The 12,472-nt window shown below is 42.9% G+C and overlaps 1 protein-coding gene across 6 annotated transcripts in view; it reads left to right on the top strand.

Annotated features, from left to right (window-relative positions):
• Window positions 1–12,472, top strand: part of flna (filamin A, alpha (actin binding protein 280)) — a 45,407-nt gene that overhangs the window by 15,507 nt on the left and 17,428 nt on the right. For all 6 annotated transcript variants that reach the window (XM_017438379.3, XM_025011175.2, XM_025011178.2 and 3 more), the window contains 16 exons: window positions 3,109–3,360; window positions 4,892–4,989; window positions 6,175–6,322; window positions 6,605–6,723; window positions 6,803–6,880; window positions 6,969–7,131; window positions 7,203–7,403; window positions 9,542–9,679; window positions 9,854–9,980; window positions 10,061–10,197; window positions 10,286–10,482; window positions 10,561–10,674; window positions 10,900–11,043; window positions 11,133–11,256; window positions 11,615–11,775; window positions 11,858–11,948. In XM_017438379.3, coding sequence (XP_017293868.1) covers window positions 3,109–3,360; window positions 4,892–4,989; window positions 6,175–6,322; window positions 6,605–6,723; window positions 6,803–6,880; window positions 6,969–7,131; window positions 7,203–7,403; window positions 9,542–9,679; window positions 9,854–9,980; window positions 10,061–10,197; window positions 10,286–10,482; window positions 10,561–10,674; window positions 10,900–11,043; window positions 11,133–11,256; window positions 11,615–11,775; window positions 11,858–11,948 — 2,292 coding nt within the window. The remainder of the gene's footprint in view (window positions 1–3,108; window positions 3,361–4,891; window positions 4,990–6,174; window positions 6,323–6,604; window positions 6,724–6,802; window positions 6,881–6,968; window positions 7,132–7,202; window positions 7,404–9,541; window positions 9,680–9,853; window positions 9,981–10,060; window positions 10,198–10,285; window positions 10,483–10,560; window positions 10,675–10,899; window positions 11,044–11,132; window positions 11,257–11,614; window positions 11,776–11,857; window positions 11,949–12,472) is intronic.

Raw genomic sequence — 12,472 nt, 5'->3', positions numbered from 1 at the left:
GGGGGGGTGCCTGGCAGTCTTTGTCCGTATATGGGCTCCGTCAGGCCTGTGGTCTGCTGGAATTGCTGCCAGATTCTTTGCATGTTTAGTGGCTTTCAGAGGAGGTGAACATCTGCACGCATTATCAGAAAATGAGCGTTAATGTTCCAGACCATTCAGGGTCTCTTTTAAAATGTCCTAAATTTCTGTTGATCGGTTTTAAAACAAGGTTGCTAGAAGTTTGACCTCATCTATTGTTTCTGGTGTTTTTGTGGTTCTGCTACGAAACACACCCCTGCTGCATTCCTGCTGCAAGCACCAACCTGCGACGCACAACTCCAACCTTCCCATCAGGCCGCATGAGAATTTATAACTCCTTAGGCAACCTTTTCTGGCTCTCCTTCACAATCATTTTCTTGTCTCTGATTCCTGCTTCCATTCATAAGTGGACTTGATGTTGTCGTGAAGATGGATCGTTTTAAACGGCGGATCGTCTGACCCTGCCGACCGTGTTTTTTGTTTTTTTTTTCCACCGTGAGCAGCTGACATGACATGTATCACAGCCTTGGAAAATAACTTTACTTGAGCACCCAACTGGGAGCCGTCCCAGACCGAACTGGGACATGTTGGCAAACCGAATCTTTCAAAAACTATCCTTTTATAGGTCTGCATTACATTTGCTTTGGTTTTTTTGTAGCTTTTCTCACTGGCTTGCTACTCAGTTGCACCGTGCATCAAATTTCACCGCCCTGCTGCAGGATTTTAGCTCCTCGTTCAAACAGACCTCATCCCCCCCCCCAAAGCTCCTGTTGTGGTTCCTGGCCAAACAAGCAAACCTGAAATCATTTCAGGAGCCCCAGCACCCCTAAACGCAGCCTCAGCTCTTATAAAACAACGCTTAAGGAAATGAGACGTTATCAGTAAACTGCTACTAACAATTATTCAAACTTGGACAACAGTTGGTGCAGAAACGACTCCGTTGGTGAATGTCAGAGTTTCACCAACTTTCTTCTATAAAGTCCATTTCCAAGCTGACAAAATCCCAATGTTTTGATGCATAAAAAGAGCAGAGATCAAAAATATGTGCACTCTGGAATTTGGGAGGGTGGGGTTGGGAGAAAACTAAGTCGCGAAGCGGCGAGAGACACCGAGTGAAAGGAGACAAATGTTTACATTTTGTGGTGTAAAGGTAAAAAGCTTGTGGGTGTAAGAGTTTGGGAAGCTTAGATGGCTCAGAAGTTGACCATTCCTAGGTAAAATCTTCCAAAAAAAACAATCAAACTACAGTTTTAAAACAGTTCAGAAATGTAAAGTCGTCTGTGACCTGATTTAAACTTTGGTTTTACTTTAATGTTCATCTGAGCTGTAGAGTTTTATCTCTTAATTCACCAAAATCCCACCATTTATATGTCAATCTCTCTTTTTTTGCTAATTTGACCTTTTCTGTACGATGTATGGCTACTAAAAGTCAAACCCAGTGTTTTTACTGAGCTGCACATTTAATGTTTTTTGCAGGATTTTTTTATAGGACAAGAAGCAAACCATAAACTGTCACAAACTGGAGCATAAGTGGTGTTTTATGCATGGTGAATTTCTTGTTTCAAGATGAAGTAAAGTTTGTGCTTAAGGCTATCAAAAATGTGCAAACTTCAGTCCAACCCCCCCCCCTCGTTCAGCTATGTTTTAATCAGCTAGAGGACACTTTGACACATTGCTCCACCCTTTCCTCGAGGCTGGACTTCTGCAATTGGCGCCTCAGTCAACAGCTTCTTTTGCAACGTGTGCGCTCACTTCAGGGTTTTTACGCAGGGCGGCGTGAGTCATGCCCAGACGAGCTTCGATCTGCATCACTTTCTCCTCTGCTCGGAGCCGGCTGTGGTGTTGAGACTTGAAAGGAAGTCCTCAGAACCACACGTTGAACCAAATGTGCCGTTCTGTCATCCTGTTAGAGTGGGTTGATGTGGCGCTTGAGCCCAAATGTGTACCGAGATATTGAAATTTGTCTTTCTTTCAACTGTTGTGTTGTGGTAAGCATTAAAATCCCCCAACGGTCTGAATGGTTTTTCGTTCCTCCTCCTACAGCATGTAGTAATAAAGTTACTCTGACTTATTGCCTGACGCCACGGAGGACGGGTGATCCTGTAACTGCGTGCGCCTGGTTTTTGTTACCTTTTTCTACCCTGTCAGGACTGGTAGTCCTTATGGGGGACCAAAGCCTGGTCCTGATGCAGTGAAACATGTCTGGGTTGGGCTTCAGGGCGAAGGTGGGGTTAGGCATTTACTGGTAATGGTTAGGTTTGGGGTCGGTGTTAAACTTCAGAAATGAATGGAAGTCGATGTCCTAACGAGGATAGAGAGGATAGAAATACAAAGATTTTAATTAAATTAACCATGAACTCTTGGAGTCAACCCAGCTCAAGATGGCCGCCACGTAGCAAACGCAACAATGGCTGACTCGGGCAGTTTCGCAGATATCGAGCTTTAATCTGGTGTGGTAGTAGCCGACAGTCCTCCCCGACACATGCACTGAGCACCTACGGATCGCAAGTTTGGGATTTCATTTAATTTGTGAAGCGGCTTTAGAAACTGGCATTTTTACTTTTTATTGCATTGCAAAATAAACCAAAATAACATTTTTAAGATTTAAAAAAAACCTAATGATTCTAAATTTGATTAAGTTATACAAAACACATTAAACTAAATTAAATTAAATTAAGATTTGGGGTATTGTGACATGATTTTTAATGTGGTTTTGGACGTAAATGAGATTGGATGAATTGTAATGAGCCAGGATTCGAACCCTGGGGAACGCCATACAACAAACAATGGCCCTTTCCGCCTGAGTTTAGTTTGATCTGGAAGTGATATCCAACGGTTGAATCCAAACTCCACCGGAGATGTTTTACCTGAACCAGCGATCAAACTGAAATCTGTTTGTTAAAAACAAAGAATTATAAACTGCTGCTATCTCTTCCGAATGTAAACATCCAGGCAGATATCTTGACGAGCATCCAGCTCCTCCCTAAAAATGTCTGCATACATTCTCTGATGGCGTTCGAAGATCTTAAATCTTTTAGTACTTTTATCTTGTAAACCGTTCTAAAATCTACTCTTCTCTTGGTCTTTTAGACTCTAAAGCCATCGTGGATGGGAACCTGAAGCTGATCCTGGGTCTGATCTGGACCCTGATCCTGCATTACTCCATCTCCATGCCCATGTGGGACGAGGAGGAGGAGGCGGACGACGGCAAGCAGAAGACCCCCAAGCAGAGGCTGCTGGGATGGATCCAGAACAAACTGCCCGAGCTTCCCATCACCAACTTCAACCGGGACTGGCAGACCGGCCGCGCCCTGGGGGCCCTGGTGGACAGCTGCGCTCCAGGTGACCTTTGGGTCCTCGGGTGGGTGGGAGACGGGTCATTCAAGCAGGAATAAGTGTTATCAGGGATGGGAGTCTGAGGAAAAACTGAGGATGCATATTATAGATTGAGTCTAATAAAATCTGAGTCCAATTTACATAAAAAAAGATAACAAATACAATAAAAGAATAAAGGTACCTAACCATTCAGGAGGCAGTCATACCAATATTCTATTATTAGACTCATTTAAACGACAAATTTATACATAAACTTTCTTAAAACAGCCATCAAAGTGCTGACACGAGCAGATACAAACAGTTCACTGGCGCTGGTCCATCTGGGCTTTTTTAACAAGTCTTATTGCATCATTATAAACCACCTTCAATCTATGAAGACTGGCTTTTTTTTTTTTTAAATTGCACCACAAATGTGCCGTAAACAGTGACGTGCAATATGATCTAAACAAGTTCAGTTTCACTTCATCAGAACAGAATCCAAACTTACGAACAAGGATATTTTCCTGAGCATATATCATTCCAACCTGGCGGTAAATGTCCTCATCAGACAGAATGTCAACACATGACCAAGATATTTTACTTAATTCGAGACATTCAATAAAATCCCAGACAGCTTAAAATTTGGAAATGCCCTATTTGTGTCCTCGTTAGTGCGACAAATCAAAATGAGACTTTTTGACGGATTGAATATGATCTCATGTAGCTCACCATATGCATTCTGGACCAGCTGAGCTTGGACTAAAAACCACCAAGTCATCAGCATACATAAGATGATTAATAATTCTATCTCCAACCATGCAGCCAGTTCTTCACAAGTTTAGCTGCTAAATACAAGACAAATTGGTTAAAATTGCAGAACTCCAGATTAGCTATGAAGCGGATCCTTCCCGTTCTGGTGCTGGTAAACTGAGGGCAGTGAAGGAGGGCTGCAGGTGAGACGAGGGCAGGTTTGCTGTTACATTCTCCGGATGTTTGACATACCCGTGGATCCCAAACAGCCTCGAGGCAAAGATAAGACTCCAGCTCTGTTTATCTCTGGAAAACTATAGATCTGTCATACAAACCCTCCCCCTTTAAGACATGAGAGCTTGTAATAAATGTGTAATTTAATCCAGTCGAGTCAAAGTGACGTGTCATCCCTCTGGATGATCTGATGGGCAGATTGGTTTACAGATGGAAACTTTATACGACCTCACGTCATTTCTGCTGCAGACTCGCCTTAAACACACAAACCGTGTCCTAAATTCTCCCTTTTTTTTTTTTACAAGCCAAACGTCATAAAGTTTAAAGTTTGGGTGAACTGATTGATGCATGTTTGCAAACGTTTTTAATTCAACAGAAAACCTGTCGACCTGTTTAACCTGAAAAAATCTTTTCATTGCTTCAAACCTGGAAAACAGTGATTTATGCTGGTTTTAAGGGATTAAAAGCTCTTATAAATGCAGCTATTAATATTTTAAAGTGACAAATATAATTTTATCCTTGTAGGAAATGCATAAATTTGTTAAAGACCTGCTTTTTTTTGTTTTTCCTGTAGGTCTCTGTCCTGACTGGGACCAGTGGGATCAGACCAAACCGGTGGATAACGCCCGTGAGGCCATGCAGCAGGCGGACGACTGGCTGGGCATCCCTCAGGTAAAAATAACCATTAATCCTGCAGAAAACGGCACGATTTTTCATATAAAACTGAATTAATTTCACTGATTAATGACATCAAATGAAAACATTCAGTGTCAGTATCTTTATCATGTCATTGTCTGTCTGTTAGCAAAATATCTCGTTAACCACGGGAATGATTTTAACGAAATTCTCAAAGAAGTCGTTGGCTGCACCTCTACGACTGACTTACCTTTGGTGTCGACGTGATTCAAGATGAAACTCCTGCGTTAACAGCGGCGGGCGATATGCATTCCTGCAAGGATTCTAGGTCTTTAGTTTTACATTTTCTGGTTTTAGAACTTCATAAAAAGCTTCTTGTTTTATTTTGGTAGCCTCTGTTAAGAGAATTAAACCTCAATCTGTTCAGTTTGGGGCAAAAGTTGCTATTTATAATTTTATTTTTTATTTTTAACCTCATCTTTGAATTTATTTCAATATAATTTACTACAGATGATGAGGATCAATGCATTTAAAAGTCTTAATCGTTTTTTCATGAAATATCTTTAAAAAATATAAAATAATGCCAGTTCTGACTTTGAACGCCACCTTTTTGTTATGCAAGTGAGGTTTTATGGGTTTATTCTGTAGTTATGAACGGGTGACGCAAGATCCTTATCAGGTTTTTTTTGTACATCAATTTATGCTTTTGTTGCATTTTGTGCAGCTACTATAACAAATATGGGTGTTGAATAAATGACCTTATTTAAGTGTTTGTTAAAAGGTTGGTAACATTTGGTGTAATAATGTCAGAACTCCAGCATTAAACCTGCTTTTGTTCAGGTTAAATGTGGAGTCGTTTCTCGGTCTTGTCACGCTGTCTGACAGTCGTCGGCGCGGCTGGCACAGCATCGCGTGCCGACTGTTGGATCTGTGGTCGCCGCCGTTTCCGTCTTCTCTGCCTCTGCTCAGAAACGTCTCTGTGGGTTTGTAAACCCAGACTGCCAGTGTCTGTATGAGTTGCTGCAGATGGTTTGCATGCAAATCTGATTCAGGTGCTTTCTGAGCAGAGGTTGTTTTGATCACTACCTGATTTACTCTCTGTGGGTAACGGTTTCCACGGCAACCTGTCAACCCCTGCTCCGGGCTGCACATCTGGGTCATCTTTGTTTTGGAGACAAACGAAGGAAAAAAAAAAAACATTTCTTTTTGTCTGTTTTGCAGGTGATAACCCCTGAAGAGATCGTGGACCCCAATGTGGACGAACACTCCGTCATGACCTACCTGTCCCAGTTCCCCAAGGCGAAACTGAAGCCCGGGGCGCCTCTCCGACCCAAACTCAACCCCAAGAAGGCCCGCGCCTACGGGCCAGGTACACAGCCGGTCTGTTTTCATACTCCCCAACAATCTGAGAGACTCAGTCCTGCAGGAAACCACTACTGAGAGTTTCTGCTGCTGAAGGAGGGTCTAAATAGTTCTGCAGTTTTTAACTTTTCTTAAATAAAGAAGGCCTCAGTGTAATGTCATGTTGCTCGTTTGAGGTCCGATTTTAAAACCCGATTAGGACCAGAGGGATTTTTTGGTTGCCTCTTGATGCATACGACCTTACGATGTTTGGATATATTGTAAAATACCTCGTTTCTCCTCTCTGAAGGCATTGAGCCCGTTGGAAATGTTGTGATGAAGAAGGCTCAGTTTACCGTTGAGACCATCAGTGCCGGGATGGGAGAGGTTCTGGTTTATGTGGAGGACCCTGCAGGACACAGAGAGGAGGTTTGACAGTTTCTCAGACCTTTTTAATGCTTTGTGAAATACTCACTTGTTTAACTTTTTGTGCATTTTTTTCCTCCAGGCTAAAGTGACGGCCAACAATGACAAGAATCGGACCTACTCCGTTTTTTACGTCCCGAAAGTGACCGGCATGCACAAGGTGAGCTGAACGTGCTGAAACGGACCATTGAAGCCATCTTGGGGCTGCAGGATTACTGCAGATCTTTAAGGTCCTTTTTGTTTTGCAGGTGACTGTGTTGTTTGCGGGGCAGCACATTTCTAAGAGCCCCTTTGAGGTGGACATCGGCATGGCTCAGGGAGACTCCAGCAAGGCCACGGCCCAGGGTCCCGGTCTGGAGCCCTCAGGAAACATCGCCAACAAATCCACCTACTTTGACGTCTACACAGCAGGTAACGTAAAGAAAAGGTGTTCTGTTTGCCGTTTATTCAAGTCTGAGCGTAAATGTTTGCATTTTTTTTAGGCGCCGGTGTCGGTGAGGTCGAGGTGGTGATCATGGACCCTGCCGGCAAGAAGAACACCGTCCCGTGCACCATCGAGGACAAAGGCAACAGCAGCTACCGCTGCACCTACAAACCCACTCAGGAGGGCCAGCACACCATCTTCATCACCTTCGCTGGAGGTCAGATCAGCAAGAGCCCCTTCACGGTCGTCGTTGGAGAAGGTAACCGTTCTGCAGCAGCAGATCAATGGAAATCTGAGACTTTTGACAGTAATTTGTCTGTTTTACTTGTCTAATTGTGCTGTTTTCCCTCCGTACTGGCTGTTTTTTTTCCTCGTCTTCTCTCTGATAGAGGCCTGTTGGCATCTGTCCGCTCTCGGGAACGGCCTCTTCCCTCTGCTGTCATTTCCTGTTTCCTGGCGTCTCTCTGGGGTATCCGCTGTGTGTCAGTCTGTATGCATGAGTAGCTGTGCTCTGTGATCATGGACGTTTTTAACGGACTTATCTAACCCTGGATTGCTGTTTTTTGTTTTTTTTTTTCTTAATTGGATTCCTTACTTGTGACTAATTTTCCCTGTTTAGACTTGTTCATGCTGCGTCGGCTGCCCGGAAGACCGTAAATTTTAAAATGAATCAAACGTCTTCAGTTTGTCTCCTTATTAGGATTTGTCTGGATTGGTGAATAAATTCCATAAACAATCATTAGAAATGTTTTCTCCGAGACGTCCTCTGGTGTTTTGCAGTTTTAATTGGGGGGGAAACTGACGCCTCTTGTTTTCCAGCTCACTTTGGGGGGGGGGGGGGGTGTTAAATTTTTAGTGACTCAGTTTACCGAGAATTGTAACTACAGAAAAAAATTACCTTTTTTTAAAATAATAATGTTAAAGATCCTTTATTCATCCCCTGATGGCAACAGAAAATTAACGAGAATAGAGTCAGAATACGACAGCATATTAAAGCCACTCAAACATATTATTTTAAAAATAAAGTTAAAAGAAAAGATGATCTCAAACTGTTCTTTTGAGAATAAAAGGAATTAAAACAAATCATTTTTGGTGTAAAGACCAACAGTCGCCAGTGACTTTATTTCAAGTTTTTAAAGAAATTCTTACATCTGCAGTTTACCAGAATAAGTTTAAAATAAACTTCAGATGGTTTTAAGGTCATCAGTGTAGAGGTTTGAGACTCTTATTGTGAAGGACTGAAGGAAGTTCTGTGTTTCACTGATATGATTGAAGCACTTCAAGCTAATTTACAAAATAAAAACATTTTTAGTTTACAGAGTAAACCTTCAGCTACAACAGTAATAAAAAAACAAATAGTTTAGAGTTTTTCATTTGGATTAAACAGGATTTCAATATTTCTTTTTTAATTTTGAGACTCAGAACCAACCAAAAGCTTTTTTTCTTATTCTTAGTGACCCTGAAAAGTGGTAACATCAAAAGTTAAATATGAAATTAACAAATATAAGAAAGAAAAACCATATCCAGAATGGTAAATTTAAAGATTAAACCTGTAATTTAGATAAAAGCAGTGATAAAATATAGAACAGAATTTACAGGAAGTAGTACAAATGCTGCAAATACATGTTTAGAAAATTTTTAAAACAAAGGTTTGCATTAAGCTTCAATAAATGATTTTATTTATTTTTAGCACCGTGCAAAAGTCTTGATCTACCTCATCTCTATATATTTTGCTTCTGAGGAGTTTGGAGACTCCTTCAGGCTTTCCATATATTTTTTTCGTTATAGTTTTATCTTTTAAAAATAAAAAAAACAACCCACTAACAGAACAGAAGATGACTTTTGGATAAAATATGAAACTTCTTCTATTCTTGCACTAAAATTACCACAACCTGCATGACTCAAAATCACTTTTATTTCTGAATATCAATCAAAATGAGTAGTTTGTTTGAGTTTAGCTCTTCTTTCAGTTTATCAGACCAATCTTTTTATTAAAATAAACTTTTACCACAAGCAGATTCTGGTAATGACGTCTTCTGAGTCACCTTCCTGGAAAATATCTTGTGGTTTCTTCTGGGTTTTAGTTGGTTCCTGCAGGCAGTTCGGCTGTGACTCAGCAGCTCCTTTTTTTACCCATTTATTCAGGAGATAAGAGTAATACTCTACTTCCTGTGTGAGGAAAGTTGCACATTTCCTTCGCTGTGGGGTCTGTAGATTATTCTGTGGGGTAAGATAAATACAAGCGGCACCAGAAGGTTTGAGGAAGGAGAGATTAGACTGGAAGACTTTCCAGGTCTGGTTTTGTGATGGTTTGAGTTTTTCACTGACGACTTGCATGCATTTATAAAACTAAAACCTTCCAGCTCGGCTGTTAACCGTCTCGTCCCGTGTCCGCAGCGTGCAACCCCAGCCTGTGCAGAGCAAAGGGCCGCGGCCTGCAGCCCAAAGGCCTGAGGGTGAAGGAGACGGCCGACTTCAAGGTTTACACAAAAGGAGCCGGCACCGGAGAGCTCAAAGTCTCCATCAAGGGCCCCAGTGAGTTCAGATAGCTGGTTTATTTCTGCAAACAGAGGATCAAATTTCTATTTGAGTGCTGATGTTTGCTGAAGGATGCATCAGCAGCTCATCATTTATTTGCCTGAAGCTAATTTTTCTGGGTTAAGATAGATTTGTTTAAATATGGGAGCACTAAAATCCCTGTTTTTGCAGAGGGAATTGAGGAGCCCTGTAAAAGGAAAGATCTCGGAGATGGCGTGTACGAGTTTGATTATTACCCCACCACACCTGGAACGTACAGCATCACCATCACCTGGGGAGGGCAGCACATCCCTCGCAGGTACACGCTGGTCCGCTAACAAACACAGCAACCGTAACGCCCGAGTTTACTGTCTGAGCGACCCCTTTTCTTTGATTTAGTCCCATTGAGGTAAAGATCGGTGCTGAGGCTGGCCAGCAGAAGGTGAGGGCCTGGGGTCCTGGACTGGAGGGCGGCGTCGTTGGTAAATCTGCCGACTTCGTGGTGGAAGCCGTCGGCGATAACGTCGGTACACTGGGTATGCTGGAACTGCTGGAAATGAACGCAGAAAGTCTGGCAACGATCAGTTTTTGACGTACTCTGCTGCACGTTTTGGGTCCGCTCAGGTTTCTCTGTGGAAGGTCCATCTCAGGCGAAGATCGAATGCGACGACAAAGGCGACGGGTCGTGTGACGTGCGCTACTGGCCAACGGAGGCCGGCGAGTACGCCGTCCACGTCCTCTGCAACAGCGAGGACATCCAGCACTCGCCATTCATGGCTGAGATTGTCAACCCGCCGGGGAAGGACTTCTACCCTGACAAGGTACTCCGACACCCAGGAAACGTGCTGTAAAACAGAACGACGGCTCAGGATTTAAAGCTTTTTATTGGTTGGTTTCAGGTGAAGGCGTACGGTCCAGGCCTTCAGAGCAGCGGTCTGGCTGTTGGGAAGCCCACGGAGTTCACAGTCGATGCCAAACAAGGAGGAAAAGCTCCCCTGAAGATTTTGGCTCAGGTACTTTCTCCATTTTAGCTCAGTCTGTTTTTTGTTGTTTCCAAAGCAGTTTCTCATGAAAAACCTCCAAACTCAGATCTGTATTGGTGTAAGAAGGGTTACGGTTAGGGTCTCAAATCTGAAAATGGACTCTGTTGAAGGATCTCGATCATTTTGAGCCTTCAATCTTCGATTTCTCTCCCTTGTTGGAGACGTTTAAGCCAATCGGACATATTTTCTGTGCAGGATGGAGAAGGAACTCCCGTGGAGGTTCAGGTCAAAGATAACGGCAACGGCACGTACACCTGTACCTACACCCCACGTAAACCAGTGAAGCACACCGTCATGGTGTCCTGGGGAGGAGTCAACATCCCCGACAGCCCGTTCAGGGTGGGTAAACACAAACTGGTGGTTTTTATTTTGCTGGTTTTTGTCTCCTTTTGTTGCAGAGTCTTTGAGCCGTTGCGTTTTCACCACAGATGAATATCGGCGCAGGCTGCCATCCGAACAAAGTGAAGGTGTCTGGACCCGGAGTAGCCAAGACTGGCCTGAAGGCGTTCGAGCCAACGTACTTCACCGTTGACTGCGCCGAGGCCGGTCAAGGTAACGCTTTGTCCCCCAAAATGGCCTCCTCCTATAATAAAGGCCCAGGAGCCATCTGATGGTCCGAGTTTAACGGGCGGTAACGTCTACAGATTTCACAAAGTGTAACTGAGGCTCATACAAACTTAGTTTAAGATGAAAATCAAGGGAAATCCTTTACTGTGAATTGGCTTCTGTCAGATTAACTGAAATTAATTTCATGATGAAATGAGGTCTGGGAAAAATCTATTAGTCCAAGTTATCTCCTCTGAATACAAATACAAAATGAAGTCTTCACAATCAGGCTCAGGGCACTAAACTGGGAGTTTGGAGTAAAAACTGGCAAAAAGTGTTTTTAATATCGTCCTTTTGTCCTCAGGGGACATCAGCATAGGAATCAAGTGCGCCCCCGGTGTGGTGGGACCTGCCGAGGCCGATATTGACTTTGACATCATCAGGAACGACAACGACACGTTTACTGTCAAATACACTCCTCCCGGAGCCGGCAGCTACACCATCATGGTTCTGTTTGCTGACCATGTAGGTTCAAATCATGCATCACAAATCGGAGTAAAACAAACGCGTCCCGTTTTATAACAAAAGGCTTTTTTGTTTCTTTTAGGCCATACCGATGACGCCCATCAGAATCAAAGTGGATCCTTCTCACGACGCCAGCAAGGTGAAGGCCGAAGGACCAGGACTCAGCCGCAGCGGTACGAACACTGAAACGGCAGCTGGTTATCAAATTTAAATGAGCTGATTATGATTTCACAAAACAACAAATGAGGCATTAATATTTTAAACATGGAGCTCTATATAAGAGTTTAAAAAGCAGCATCAGCTGGGAGGGGAGCATTTCCTGTTATGGTCTCATTAAGATGTAATTTGATTCAAGTGCTACAATATTTATGACCTAAAACATTTTGAAATGTTGCTAATGCAAGAAAAAGAATTAACCCCATTGTTTCCAGCTAATGCTACACTGTTGACTAGCTGTAATCAGACCCTCCAGGATTTTGCAATGTTGCGATCGCAGCTATTAACGCAAAATCAAGCAAACCCCACAAAATCGCAGCTTTTTGCAACTTTGTCCAAAACACCGCAACTTTCCCGCAACTTTAACCCAATGTTTATTGTTTCTGAAGTGATTCGCCACCATTTCTGCGGTCTAGTCTCTTCTTTGTGGGTTTGTGTAGGGTGGAATACAAAATAACCCCAAATAACTCAGGAAGAAGAC

The sequence above is a fragment of the Kryptolebias marmoratus genome, linkage group LG8 (assembly GCF_001649575.2).
Source record: "Kryptolebias marmoratus isolate JLee-2015 linkage group LG8, ASM164957v2, whole genome shotgun sequence".
NCBI classification, from domain to species: domain Eukaryota; kingdom Metazoa; phylum Chordata; class Actinopteri; order Cyprinodontiformes; family Rivulidae; genus Kryptolebias; species Kryptolebias marmoratus.
Note: the sequence above shows the minus strand (reverse complement) of the source record. Positions and strands in the feature narration are given on the sequence as shown.